Genomic DNA, 14,980 nt, shown 5'->3' with positions numbered 1-14,980 from the left:
AAAATAATTAAAATTAGGGACACCTGGGTGGCTCAGTTGGTTAAGCGGCTGCCTTCGGCTCGGGTTATGATCCCAGCGTCCTGGAATCGAGTCCCACATCAGGCTCCTTGCTTGGCAGGGAGCCTGCTTCTCCCTCTGCCTCTAGCCTGCCACTCTGTCTGCCTGTGCTTGTGCTCTGTCTCTCTCTCTCTCTAACAAATAAATAAAATCTTTAAAAAAATAAAAATAAAAATAAAATAATTAAAATTAAATAAACATTTAGTTCTTTTGCCATATTTCAAGTGTTCAGTAGCTATATGTATCTTGTGGCTACTATGTTAGATAGCACTGCTTTAGAATAATGGAACTACTAATGTGTTAAGTAACCTTGAGGCCATCACTTCCCATCTGTGTATTAGGTTTCTCATCTGTAAATAAGGGTAGTGGACATTGAAAGCCCTGTCCTCCTCTGGCGTCCTAAGTGATTTATGATTTAGTCTTTGGGGTGTGCCTCCTCTTACCTCCTCCTCCAGCCCTTCTCCCTCTTCACAGTGACCAGGGCAGGAGTACCCAGAGGGAACATCAGTCTGCTAATTGGTAAAGTTATGTTGCTCCCACTCCCTCTTCCCTTGATGAAAGGGAAAATGACTTGAGGGCATACCTACATCTGAGTGCCTTACATTTGTGCAGCGCCTTATGGATCAGAGAACACATTATTTTACACGTTTTCTTAATTTTACATAATCAAAGAATCTCAAAGTTGGTAGAGCCTTTTAAGGTCATCTCAGACTTCAGAAAACATGAATCCCACGGGTTGCTTATAAAATGAGAATTCTAAGATCCCCATTCCCTGAAGAAGGATCTAACAGGTATCAGGATTTCCCTGGCCCAGTCTGTACAATCCTATTCAGCAGCTCTTTGGAGAGTTTGCATTATTAACACTGTGTGATCATGCCTTGAGACACTTGGCCTTTCTTGGTTGGTCCCAGCCATGTCTTGGAGTCTGCTCTTTACTATCCCTGGAAATCCCAGATTCTATGTATCTCCAGAGTTAGGAAGCTTCTGAAGGAATACCTTCTATCATTGGACAGTTCTGACAGAAAGGCTTTCCTTATACTGAAATCTCCCAATTGACCCACCTCTTCGATTTATAGTTATGTAACACTAGTCTGCTTCTTTCCCATAATAATCATTTAGGTTCATTCATTTATTCACCAAATATTTACTGAGCACTGACTCTATACAGGTTTCTTTGCAAGGCATTGGGGATTCAGCAATGAACAATACCAATTTGGTCTGTGCGAAACATAGTCTAGTAGGAGAGATGGACAATTAGAAAAATAAATAATAATATAATTATAGCTTGAGAAAAATGCTATGAAAAAAATAGACAGGAGCGCCTGGGTGACTCAGTTGTTAAGCGTCTGCCTTCAGCTTAGGTCATGATCCCGGGGTCCTGAGATCAAGCCCCGCATGGGCTTCCTGCTTGGCGGGAGGCCTGCTTCTCCTTTTCCCACTCCACCTGCTTGTGCACTCTCCCTCTCTCTCTCTCTGTGTCAAATAAATAAATAAAATCTTAAAAAAAAATAAACAGTGTTGTGATGAAGAATAAAAGGAAGGGCTGATGTTACTTAGAGTGATCTGAAGCATGACATAGAGCAAACCATTTGAAAAACTGGGGGAAGAACATGGCATATTCTATCGGTAGGAAGGCTAATAATGTGTTTGGAGTCTATTGAGCAAAATGAGACAATAGAACAAGATGAGCTGGAGAAGATACAAGGCATAGGAGAAGTTTGGATTTTCTTCTACATGTAATGAAAACCACTAAAGGATTTTAAGCAGGACGTGGTATGATTTTTAATAGATTATTCTAGATGATGTATGGATTGGAAGAGGGTTAGAATGAAGTAGGAGACCAGTTTGGGACCATTGTGGTCATCCAAGCAAGAGATGAAGGTGGCTTGAACCAGAGTAGAAGCAACAAAGATACAGATACTGCTGTCATGTAACTCAGTATCTTCTCTTCTCTTCAGGCAAACAGCTAAGTTCAATGTGTCCTCTCAAAATAGGTTTGACTGCTTCTCTCATCTGGGTTTTTCTCCTCTAGAAGGCCTAACCAACCAGGTTAGATCCTGCTCTCTGTTTCTGTGAAGAAACTAGCTTTTCCCACCTATTTTTCCCCCAGCTCTTTCCTCCTGTCCTGTGTTTTACTTCTCTGCTAGTCTAGGGAACTAAAATCTCCAATACAGTAACTGTCCCTCATATAAAAGGGGAGTCCTGGTCTTCCCAGTCATTAATCAGTTATTAGGTTTTCTATGACTCAACCATGAACCTAAAGTACTTATTGTGCCAACTGAGGTTGGAGGAGATTGAGAGGAAGGGGACATGATCCTGTCCTTCAAGAACCCAAGGTGTAATGGGAAATATAAAGCCACAATAAATGTAAAAAAGATAGTACTGATAGATCATAAGGAAAGTGAGATCTGTGCCACAAACCACCATGTGACCTTGAACACCTTAAATGGCCTCTTTGGATCTCTTTGGAGTTAGGAGACTAAACTGAATGCTCTTTTAAAAATTCTTTACATCCAGGGCACTTGGGTAGCTCAGTCTGTTAAGTGCCTGCCTTCAGTTCAGGTCATGATATCAGGGTCCTGAGATTGAGTCCCAGCATCAGGCTCCTTGCTCAGCAGGGAGCCTGCTTCTCCCTCTGCCTGCCGCTCCCCCTTCTTGTATTCTCGCTCTCTTGCATGCACTTTCTCTCTGGCAAGTAAATAAATAAAATCTTTTAAAATTTTTTCTCAAAATCCTAGAGGGCTTGGGAGCTTGTAGTAGGCTAGTATTCTGTTTACCTCCTTCTCCTAATGAGCCAGGGGCCCCAGCTTGGTGTGTATGTCAGAGAAAGAAGACACTGGAAGAAGTAAGGTGCCTATATCAATAATGCATAGCTTGAGCCCAGAGCCTGGGAGAGGAATGTACACTGTGGGGCATGTGTGTGTGTGTGTGTGTGTGTGTGTGTGTGTGTGTAACTAAAAGTGGGCTCAAGTAAGCAGTTCTTAAATAGGTTTGTGCTTATCTGTTCCTGTATACCTTCTATATACCAGGCTCTATTCTAGGTTCTAGGGATGTATTAGTGAACAAGACAGACAAATTCTCTGTTACCATGGAGCTTATATTCCAATAAAAGACACAGGTAATATATAAGCAAATAAAACACATGAGATAATTTCAAATAATGGAAAGTTATGTGAAGCAAATAAAACAATGATTTGCTAGTGTTTTGGGAGGGGCAAGCTGTGCACATAGATGGGTACACAAGTATGGTGCATGTACTTGCAAATAGGCCCGTGTTTGAGTCTTAGGTCCATATATTTCTCCTTATTTGTGCCTCTGTGTACAAATGGGCAGCTTTTATGTGTACAGTGTTTTGTATATTAGTATATGTGATTTTATGCTTTCAAGTACACATAGGTGAGCTGGTATGTGGTACACATATGGGGATATGTGTGCAGGGGTGTGTGGTATATGTTGGCATTTAGCTGTAACGAGATGTTCTGAAGTTTCTGTGACACTTATCAGTGGGCCAGTTAAGGAAATGGCTTTTTGCCTCTGGCATTCAGGGCCATTTGCCAGCTTCCTCTCTCTGTGTTCCTTCTCACTTTAGAGAGCTCTCTGTGCTTGGCTCCTCTTAGCCCTAGGAGGCTAAGCCAACGAGAGGATAGTAACTGACTCATCAAGCCAGGAGCTGGAAAGAGGCTGATAATCTTCTGTGTAACCTCTAAGGCCTGGTTTCCCTGCTAGTCCCTGTCCTTCACACTGTGAGGCAAAAGAGTTGTGCCTTGAAATGAGAAGACCTGAAGATCTATTCTTGGCTTTTCCACTTAGTATTTGACCTTGGCCAAGCTACTACATCTTTCTGGGTTTTAGTTACCTCTTTCTTGAGTACTCTGGGTAGTAAGGAAAGAGAGGGAGAGCAATGGCCTGCAGTGTTTAGGGAGGGCTATGTGGTTTTGGTGCCAGAAGGTAAGGGAAAGGGATACTGAGCAGAGGCAATGGAATGATCCAATGTGTGTAGGAAGCCAGGAGGAACCCACTTAAAATAAAATTCAACTTCTTACCAATACTACAAGGCCCTATGTGATCTGGCTGCTGCTTAACTTTCATTCTTACGTTTCTTCTTGTTCACTGTGCTCCAGCCATGCTGGCTTCCTTACTGATCTTTGAATAGGCCAAACTCTTTACTGCCTCATGCCTTTCCAAATTTCTGCCCAGGATACCCTTCTCAAGAATTCATATGGTGGACTACTTCTCATCACTTGGGTCTTTTAGCTCAGGCTTCCCCAGGGGGAGGCCTTCTGGGATCATTATTTAAAGTAGTTGTCCTCTAATGTTTATTAATATTTAAAATGTACATATCCTTTGACCCAACAGTTTTTTTTTTATTTTTTATTTTTTTTTATTTTTTTAAAGATTTTTATTTATTTATTTGATAAACAGAGAGAGATCACAAGTAGGCAGAGAGAGAGGGGGAAGCAGGCTCCCTGCTGAGCAGAGAGCCTGATGTGGGGCTCGATCCCAGGACCCTGAGATCATGACCTGAGCTGAAGGCAGAGGCTTAAACCACTGAGCCACCCAGGCACCCCTGACCCAACAGTTTTATTTCGTGTAATTCGTCCTACAGATATATTTGCAAGTGAGTAAAATGACATTTGAATAAAGATATTCATTGAAGCATTTATTTGTTAGATAAACTGTGGCACATACAATCTGTGGACCATTGTGCAGATGACAAAGAAAAAGAAACGGTACTATAAGTCTTAATGAAGAATTATATCAAGGTATATTAAATTTTTTAAAAAGCAAGATGACTGAGCTCTATACTTAAGATTCATATAGTTTATTAGATGTACATTATACTCAATAAAAAAACACTATACACAATGGTGTGTATTGTGTACCATCATTTGTATAGAAAAACCAAGAATATGTAAACATAAATACATGTATGTAATGCTTCTGTAATAGGCCTGTCCGTGGGACATCTCTTTCCTACCTCTTTCGATCCATGCTTGGTTGGGGACTGTGAGGTGCTTATCTCTCTTCTGAAGACTATTAAAATTCAGTTTTTTGAATTTGGTTTTTAAATTTCCATCTTCAGCGATATCCGAAGGATCTTATGAAAGATGCTAACAGTGTAAACTTCTTCCAAAGTGATTATCTTGGTCAGTCCACAATAGTTCAGTTGCTCTACACCCTCCAACCTATTAGGAGTGGTCCTGTCTGCATATTGACTATTTCTGGAAAGTTACACAATATAGAATGAACAGTGGTTGCCAGTTGGCAGGGTGATTGGGGACTAGGGGTGGGAGGGACACTTCTCATTACATGTATTTTGTTGTGGTACCATTTGTATATATATAATATATATATTATATATAATCATAAAATTGAAAAAAACCACCAAGGGTCATTAAATATTCACATATAGTCATGAAAGTTCCTTAAAATGTTTTTTTTTAAACGTATTTCCAGGGGTGCCTGGGTGGCTCAGTGGGTTAAGCCTCTGCCTTTGGGTCAGGTCGTGGTCTCAAGGTCCTGGGATTGAGCCTCACATCAGGCTCTCTACTCAGTGGGGAGCCTGCTTCCCCCCTCTCTCTGCCTGCCTCTCTGCCTACTTGTGATCTCTTTCTCTGTCAAATTAAAAAAAAAATCTTAAAAAAAAATAAAGTATTTCTTATTAGTCACTCATTCTGTCATTCATTATATCCTTCATAATGCTTATCATCTGAAATTATCTTGGCTATATTTTTTACTTGTATAATTTTTGTACTGTCATTGGAATATAAACTCCATGTTGGCAGGGATCTTGGTTGTTCCATTCATCGGTGCCTTATTTCTATACACGTATATAGCACATAGTAGTTGTTGAGTAAGCCGATGTGAAGGAAACTAGACTGAAATCTAGGAAGGAATGGGAGGCAAAGCTGAGGAGGTAGACAGAAATAAGATGATAAAAGTGTAGTGATTCTGGAGTTTTTTTTTTTTTTAAAGATTTATTTATTTATTTGACAGAGAGAGATCACAAGCAGGCAGAGAGGCAGGCAGAGAGAGAGAGAGGGAAGCAGGCTCCCAGCTGAGCAGAGAGCCCGATGCGGGGCTCGATCCCAGGACCCTGCGATCATGACCTGAGCCAAAGGCAGCGGCTTAACCCACTGAGCCACCCAGGGGCCCCGATTCTGGAGCTTTTTTAGAGAAGGGAAGAAGGAAGGGGTAGAGGGAGAGGGAAATAAAGAATCTTAGGCAGGCTTCCTGCCCAGCATGGAACCCGATAACGTAGGGGTCAGTCTCACAACTAGGAGATTATGACCTGAGCCGAAATCCAGAGTTGGACGCTTAACGGACTGAGCCACCCAGTCACCACTGAAACTTTAAATTTGTATCAGAATCACCAACTGAGGGGCACCTGGATGGTGCAGTTAGTTGATCATCTGACTCTTGGTTTTGGCTCAGGTTGTGATCTCAGGGTTATGAGATCAAGCCCTGCGTCAGCTCCACACTAAGTGCAGAGTCTGCTTGAGATTCGCTCTCCCTCTACCTGCCCTGCTCATGCTCTTTCTCTCTCTCTCTAAAATAGATAAATAAATCTTAAAAAATAAAAAAGAATCACCAACTGAATCTTTATACCAGCTTGTGATAAAGAGGTAGATTCTTGGACTCTGTAATTCTGATTCAGTAGGTCTGAGTTAGGGCTCAGGAATCTACATTTTAATAAGTTCCCCTGGGTTCAAGTGATCTGGAGCCCCCACTTTGAATAACACCAATGCAGTCTTGACACTGTGCTCAGGAAGAAACACATCTGTGGTATCATTTCTCCTTAATACATCCCTAGGATGGAAGAGAAGGGACCATCATCCCATTTTAGAAACGTAATGAGGCTCACAGATGGACACTGCATCTTCCAATGACACACAGCTTGTATATAAAGTATACTTTAAGAGACCAAAGTGTCTGACCAGTCAGTTCAAGATGTGATGGCAGACAGCTCACCCTCACAGTGGTCAAGGAGCACAAGGAGCTTTGGTGTTCCTGAATGGCTATTAGGACTGTTCCTATTATATTCCCTAATGACTGATTCTTTCTGATATATCTCAGGGAGGGCAATGAACCAGAGGAGACCACCCAGATCACGTATCGTGAGCTTCTGGTCCAAGTGTGTCGATGCAGTAATGTTCTCCAAAAACAGGGTGAGTGTTGGGAGTATAAGAAGGGGACTGCAGGGTCCTGCCTTGGGGTATCTGAGGACTTGGGGGAAGTAGACAAGGAATGGAAGGAATGTGGTATAGGGGAACAGAAAAGGCCAGCCGTTGGGGGGCAGTAGCTTAATGAGAAGGAGAAAGTAGCAGCAGGAAGGGTCCATGGTCCATAATCTGTGTCCTTTATTTGCAGGCATTCGGAAGGGTGACCGAGTGGCCATCTACATGCCCATGATACCGGAGCTTGTCGTGGCCATGCTGGCGTGTGCCCGCCTTGGAGCTCTGCACTCCATTGTGGTAGGAATTTGGATTGGAAAAAGAGACCCAGTGGGGGGTAGGGCTCTGGAGAAGTAGGTTAGGCCTGGATGATGGAGGATCTTAAGAATCAGACTAAGGAGTTTAGAATGTTTGGGTCATAGGTTCCATATCAGGTATCCAGTTTCTTCTAGGACCATAGCTTAGAAACCCTGAAGGTTTTATGAGTGTCTCCTTTCCTTGTTTACTTAATTCCTAGGTCTTCTTCTCCCTCAGTCTTTCTTCCTTTTCCTAGTTTGCAGGCTTCTCTGCAGAGTCTCTGTGTGAAAGGATCCTGGATTCCAGTTGCAGCCTTCTTATCACTACAGGTGACTAATTCTCATCCCTTTCCCAAAACCACCATACCCCAAGTTTTGGTCTCTCATTGGCTAGTTGGTATTTGCGACTGCTCAGCATATAGAGTAGGGACTGCCTACCCTTACTCCTGATTCCACCTCACCTGGCCCTCTGTCAGCTCAAATCAACTGGAAGAGCTAGAGCCAAGAGGCCTACCTCAGGAAGGGCTCAATGAACATTGTGCTCACTAGGGATAAGGGGCTGGGAGTGTGGTGCCTTCCTAAGGCCTGGAATGTCTATTGCTCCCCAAAGATGCCTTCTACAGGGGGGAAAAGCTTGTGAACCTGAAGGAGCTGGCTGATGAGGCCCTGGAGAAGTGTCGGGAGAAGTAAGTGTGTTTGGCTGGTTGGCTACCGCTCTGGGTCCGCAATTCCCCAGTACCAGATTCCCTTTGTCCCCTCTTTCTTAGATGGACATGGGTGGGTCTTTCCAAATTCTCTTTTGAGCCAACCAGCCTACCACTTCAGGTTTTTCCTTCTTCTAGGGGTTTCCAAGTGAGATGCTGCATTGTGGTCAAGCACCTGGGGCGGGCGGAGCTGGGCACAGGTGATTCTCCCAGCCAATCCCCCCCCATTAAGAGGCCATGCCCAGATGTGCAGGTGAGTCTGGTACTGCTGTGCTTTCCTCTGAGCTCAGATTGTCTCCCTCTTCCTGCCCAGGAGGTTCTTGCTGTGCTTCTTTGCTTCCTTATCATAACGCTTAGACAATCTGGGAGCAATCCTAGGAATGCTTCCTCTGGCAGGGCTGGTAGGGAGCTGAAGGACTTTGACTTTGAATGTCATTAGGGAGCCCCCTGTATCTTGGGAACTTAGTATGAGTCTCCCTTAGACTTTAAGGGAGACTCTGTGCTAGTCGGGGTGTCCTGATGGGTACAAGAGATCCCCAGGGCTTGGGCTTTGGTTAGAAATGGGCCGACTTAGTCAACTATACTTTAATTAAAAAAGAAAGAAAGAAAGAAAGAAATGGGATGATTTGGGTGACTATGTGTACTGGTCTCTGTCTTGGGGTGGGCTGCCTGTATGGTCCCACCATGGAAGGATCAGGATTTGGCCCTCAAGATATGGCCCTTATTAACTTCGGATCTAGCACTTTTTGTGGAAATGGTGGAAAAGCCCAAAGGTCTAAGGGGCATGAAGAATGAAAGCTCCAGGGTCCAGAAGGACAAAGGTTCCTGAGATTTGTGACTTGAGGGGCCCTGAGGGATCACAGAGCTAGAGAGGCTATAGTCTAGCCTAGGGAGGTTGTGGAGACCCCACTCAGCATTAGGGGTTCTGGGTGTGTAGAGGTTGGGGACAAGATCAGGAAAATGTAGGCTGGGAGGGGAGCCTGAAGTAAAGGAGGCAGCAGATGCTTGGGACGTGCTGACCCTTCCCTCCCACTCCCCTGTACTCAGACCCTGCTCACCACCCTTTCCGTGGGCTCTTAACAGGGTAAGCTGAAAGAGAAACCCAAGCGCATCTGGCCCCAGGTATCCACCTCTGCACTGCCTTGGGTACTGCTGCTCTGCGTGCTTGTCTGTGTTTCCATCTGCTCTTTGCCTGTTTCCCCATTGAGGTGGCTGCCAGACCTAATTCCTTTCTTTCTGCCCCTGGGTCCTCTGCCATCTAAGTTACTCTGAAGGGTCATGAAACAAAATGCTTGATGCTACCCCTCCAAACTGGCATAGAACATGGATCTCAGAGAGGTAGCAACAGGCATCCCATTGCACTCCTGCTGTTCAGAACCTTTGTGGGAGAGAGGACCAAGTGACTTGTCAGAAAGTTTTTACTATGTATTTAGCTGGAGCAGAGCCCTAGGAGATAGGAGGAGAGTGAGTAGAGGAGGGACAGAACTTGGGCCTTGGGAACTCACCATCAAGTTGGGGAGTTATATATGTATTACAAATGAAAAACCTCAGTTTTATATAGGATAACAGGGAAGATTCCTAAATACATCTAAATACATTTATATATTACTTGGGGATTTATAAACTGCACATAAACTCTGACATAATTAAGTGTTAGATTGAATAAAATTTACTTTGTAGGTGTTTCTAAGATGTGAGATTTCTAAGTGGGGACTCAAAGCAGATTAGACTAGCAAAAGGCTGGGCTTGGAGTCCAGAGAATGATTTTTAGCTGTATGTCCTCAAATAAGTTATTTTTCCTCTCTGAATTTCAGTTACTTTATCAGCAGTGGAGAGATGATAATACATGCTTAAAAGGAAGCCACTTCCTTTATTAAAACAAAACATAAAACCCATTGTTCCTCTGAATTTTACCATTCTCATAGGCTGTCTTACTCTAAATCTTATATGGTTAATCTCTTCAGCTAATGGTAAATATAATCCTTTTTCTCTGTTCTCATAGCATGGTGGAGACAGCTCTGATTCCCAGGGGACATTATTTTCCTTTTAAAAGTCAGGCAGAGACCTAAGACATTTCTCTTGAAAGATGTAACAAGCTCAGTGGTTAGAGTGTAGACTCCAGAGCCAGACTACCTGGGTTCAAATCCTAGCTCTGTCACCTGCTACTGTGGAAGCTTGGACAAGCTACTTAAGCCTTCTTGCCTCAGTTTCTCCATCTGTAGAATAAGGATAATAACTCAACTTACCTGATAGGGTTTTGTCAGTATATATAAGGTTTTTGTCATGTAGTAACTGCTCTATAAATGTTAGCTTTTATTGCTTTTAACGTAGCAGGCAGTCTGGCATTTCTAAAAGGGAAACCAGAAAAGAAAGAAACTCCTATAATTATTAATTATAGGCCACAGACTCCTGGATTTTTGTTTCTTGGAAGTGAAAATAATCAGTTATCAAAAAACCATAGACCATAAGAATAGGGCTACAAAGTCCAGGTCTGTCTTATAATTGCTGTCAAAGCTACAGAAATCTTGAGAGAGTGCCACATCCCATTATTCTTTTTTTTTTTTTTAAGATTTTATTCATCCATTTGACACAGAGAGAGAGAGATCACAAGTAGGCAGAGAGGCAGGCAGAGAGAGGTGGGGGTCGGGGAAGCAGGCTCCCTGCTGAGCAGAGAGCCCAATGCGGGGCTCCATTCCAGGACCCTGAGATCATGACCCAAGCCGAAGGCAGAGGCTTAACGCACTGAGCCACCCAGGTGCCCCCACATCCCATTATTCTTAAGCATTCTTGAAGGTAGGGCCTGGCACATTTTGGAGGTGCTCTTCTCCATCATGTCACCTGTGGGCTTCCTCATTATCTCACACCTGGCAATTGCCCTCCGTGAAGCTATCCTGGTTCAAAGACAAAGGCCAAATCAATTCTTATTTCGGTAAATTAAAATCTTCCTGGTTCAAAGCTGTGGGCCCTCAAAGACACACACCCAATTCAGAACCAAGGTCTGCACCTCTAATTAAGCGCACCCTGCTTTCTGGTGCTGGTGATCAGTTCCACACCTGGGGTACTGGCCCTTCTCACCCACATACTTACAAAGAAACAATTTTATAAGATTACAAGAATCCCCTCATTACCACAGTATAACTATGCTTTGCCCTTGTATGTACCTAGTGCCTTTTCTATGACAATTCAAACCAGTACTGCAGACCATTTGCCCAAAGCAATATTGACACTCTTCTGCTTAAATACATTAAGGCCCTCATCTCAAGTAGATCATTTGGCAGGAAAAAAAAAAAAGTATCCCTGTGGCAATGTATGTGTAGACCCATATGGCTATTCCACTAAAAAAATAGGGTATGTTTTAGTGTTTTCTCTTTCTCTCCTTTCTTTTTCTTCTTCTTCTTTTTTTAATGGTGCCCACACTTGGTTTGGACTTGTCTTTTTTTTTTTAAGACTTTATTTATTTTAGAGAGAGAAAGAGCCCATAAGTGGGCGGCAGGGGGAGAGTTGGCAGAGGGGAAGAATCTTCAAGCAGGCTCCACGCTGAGCCCGACAAGGGGCTCAATCTCGATCCTTCAACCCATGAGGTGATGACCTGAGGCAAAACCAAGAGTCCAACGCTTAACCAGCTTAGCCACCCAGGCTCCCCTGGGCTTGTCATTCTTACGATGTTTATGTGCCAGATACTTCAGATTCTCTAAAGTAAGGGGCAGATAGTACAGAAAGAGGAGAGTGGTTGGAGAGTCATTTTGTAACTTATCAAGGTATGTGTTTAACACTTTGGGGCTTTTTAACCAAATATCTACCCAATAAATGAGTATATAGCCATATAATGGGAGTAGGGTGTTTCTCTTACATTATCCTGGCTACCTGCCAGCCATGGCCATTGAACATACAAGAAGCTAATGAATATAAAGGGCTTTGTAACATCTCAAGCAAACCCAGACAGTTCCTATTTCCACACCCTTGAATTTATTTCCCAGAGGAGTTCAGTGGAAACGAACTAAATTCTGTTCTTTCTGTCATTCATCAATCTTTCCCACCCCACAGGACAATTTGAGGTATGATATTTTTCAGGCAATGCCTTTTTCTTTTGATGTTCTCCAAATCCTGTGAGACCATTAAGGAAAGATTGACTATCCTCATTTTAAAAACAACCGATTTGGGGCACCTGGGTGGCTCAGTGGGTTAAAGCCTCTGCCTTCAGCTCCGGTCATGATCTCAGAGTCCTGGGATTGAGCCCCGCATCGCATCGGGCTCTCTGCTCGGCAGGGAGCCTGCTTCCTTCTCTTTCTCTCTGCCTGCCTCTCTGCCTACTTGTGATCTCTGTCTGTCAAATAAATAAATAAAAATCTTAAAAAAAAAAAAAAAACCGATTTGAGGTAAAGGGCCTTGCCCAAGGACCTACACAGGTAGAAAGTGACAGAACTAGGATTGAGATCCAGTGCAATTTTTGGAGACATTCAGGGAATCTCAACTTCCCTCAGCACAGAGTAGACTCTGAAAACTGCCTGTTCAAAAAGGTGATATAACTTGGAAAGTAAAATAGTTTCAAGGAGAGGTTAGAAAAATTTCAGGATGATAGATATAAAAGTAGTTATCAAAGATACTCTAGTATGGGGGGGCCTCCCTCTGCTGGGAGAAGAAGTCCTTATTAGTCCTTTTCCACCACCTTAAAGCAGGGTTTCTGCTGAATGGAACTTTAAGCAAATATTTCTATGGGAAACCCATTGGTACCAGTGGTGTGAAAGTAGGGGCGGAGTTAGGGTAGGAACCTACAGATATGGATGAGGTCTAGACATTCAGGAAAAGGTGTTTGGACCAAAAGCTGTTGACTTTTCTCAATACTAACAGGGCTAGGTGCCCGCTTCACCTGCAGGCTCTGACTAATTTTGCATTTCTGAATTGGGTGGTGTCCGCATCCCTGCTGATAAGCCACTAGTGCCATAAGTACATACGTTTGTATGTAGGCCTGTGTGTGCATATTCATTCGCCCCCCAAAATTTAGAGTGTGTATTGAGTGCCAGGCATTTTGCTAGGTGTTGGGGATAAAGAAAAAAATAAAAGAAAGAAAAAGACTCCCCACTATCTAGTTGGGGAGATAGTAATTATGCAAATAACTAAATAACTAGAAATATGTACCATATAGGAAGAAAATAGGGTGTAATGGTCAAGAATAATAGCAAGGGTGAGGGCGGGTTTAGGAATCTACCAGATACTGTCAGGGAAAGCCCTTCAATGAAGGTGACATTTAAGCTAAGAACTAAAGGATGAGAAGGACCAACCAAGTTGTCCTCCTCAACCTGAGGCTACATAAAGGGAGCTCTGGAGCCGAGTGTGAGGAGTGCCCAGGAAGCCTGCTGTTCTGCCCCTGTTCTCGTCACATTCACCTTCACATTTCTCCTCCGCCCCCCAGCACCTCCACCTGGCAGTACTTCTCCAACTCCTGGTGCCAGGTAGGTATATCTGGGCTCCTGTCTTGAGCTGTTCACAGTTCTTCCCTGCCCATTTCTGTCTTCCTAACCCTGCAGATCTCCTGGAACCAAGGGGTTGACTTGTGGTGGCATGAACTCATGCAAGAGGCAGAGGATGAGTGTGAGCCTGAATGGTGTGACGCTGAGGACCCACTCTTCATCCTATACACCAGTGGCTCCACAGGCAAACCCAAGGCAAGTGTGCATGTGTGTGCGTGTGTGTGTACTGTGTAGGGTTTAGAAGTGAATTTCTGTTCGTGTGTATGAGAGTATTTCAGGTGGCTCAGAAATACCATCTTCGGGTGTGGATATGAATGATGACTTTGCATGTGTATGGTGTGTGAGATGGGAACATGGAGAAAAGGGGATAGGAGATGGATGCTATAAAAGGGGGGCTGGCAGGGCCAGAATCCATGAAGAGGATCTTCCTCTAGCTCTGCCCAGCCTACATTTGGTGGTCTGTGGGGGTGAGCCCAAGTCCCCAAGCTAAGGCCCTATTCTTCCTGCAGGGTGTGGTACATACTGTTGGAGGCTACATGCTCTATGTGGCTACGACCTTCAAGTACGTGTTTGACTTCCATGCGGAGGATGTGTTCTGGTGCACAGCAGACATTGGCTGGATCACCGGGCATTCCTACGTCACCTATGGGCCACTGGCCAATGGTGCCACCAGTGTTTTGGTGAGAAGGGAGCTGGGACCCATGGCTGACTGCTTGGCCTACTTACAGGAGGGCAAGATGATCTTGGGTGACAGTCTCCCAAGGCCACTTGGTCTAGGGACACAGGGACTTACACAATGACCTGTTCCCTGGAGAAAGAGGAATTCTGAGGGGTTGTGTATACTGACTGGGAATGTCTGTTGGAATGTCTGTTGGCTTGTCTGTAAGAGAGTGAAGACATGGGTGTATCAGAAAGGGCAAAATACTGAGCCTGGGGCTATGACAGAGGAAGTGAGGGACTGTTGGGAAGGACTGGGAATGACCAGCCTTCATTGGGGTCAGTTTGAGGGGATTCCCACATACCCGGATGTGAGCCGCCTGTGGAGCATCGTGGACAAGTACAAGGTGACCAAGTTCTACACAGCACCCACAGCTATCCGCCTGCTTATGAAGTTTGGAGATGAGCCTGTCAACCGGTGAGACCTCCTCCCCAGCTGCTGCCCCATGGATGTCCCTCAGAGCTAGGGGCTGGCCTTTGTGTACAGTCTTTTCCATTCCATTGTTCAACTCCTTGGCCTAGAATAGGGGAAGGGGCAGAAGAGCCTGGGGCATGTCTTCCTG

At 44.1% G+C, this 14,980-nt stretch overlaps 1 protein-coding gene across 1 annotated transcript in view; it reads left to right on the top strand.

Moving 5' to 3' along the window:
• Window positions 1–14,980, top strand: part of ACSS2 (acyl-CoA synthetase short chain family member 2) — a 51,568-nt gene that overhangs the window by 30,084 nt on the left and 6,504 nt on the right. Inside the window, exons 3-10 of the mRNA XM_044263180.1 lie at window positions 7,135–7,226; window positions 7,429–7,532; window positions 7,786–7,858; window positions 8,139–8,214; window positions 8,371–8,485; window positions 13,758–13,895; window positions 14,210–14,380; window positions 14,702–14,835. Coding sequence (XP_044119115.1) covers window positions 7,135–7,226; window positions 7,429–7,532; window positions 7,786–7,858; window positions 8,139–8,214; window positions 8,371–8,485; window positions 13,758–13,895; window positions 14,210–14,380; window positions 14,702–14,835 — 903 coding nt within the window. The remainder of the gene's footprint in view (window positions 1–7,134; window positions 7,227–7,428; window positions 7,533–7,785; window positions 7,859–8,138; window positions 8,215–8,370; window positions 8,486–13,757; window positions 13,896–14,209; window positions 14,381–14,701; window positions 14,836–14,980) is intronic.

Source organism: Neovison vison, chromosome 8 (genome assembly GCF_020171115.1).
Source record: "Neovison vison isolate M4711 chromosome 8, ASM_NN_V1, whole genome shotgun sequence".
NCBI classification, from domain to species: Eukaryota; Metazoa; Chordata; class Mammalia; order Carnivora; family Mustelidae; genus Neogale; species Neogale vison.
The sequence above is the reverse complement of the archived record's forward strand: the minus strand, read 5'-3'. Positions and strand labels throughout refer to the sequence as shown.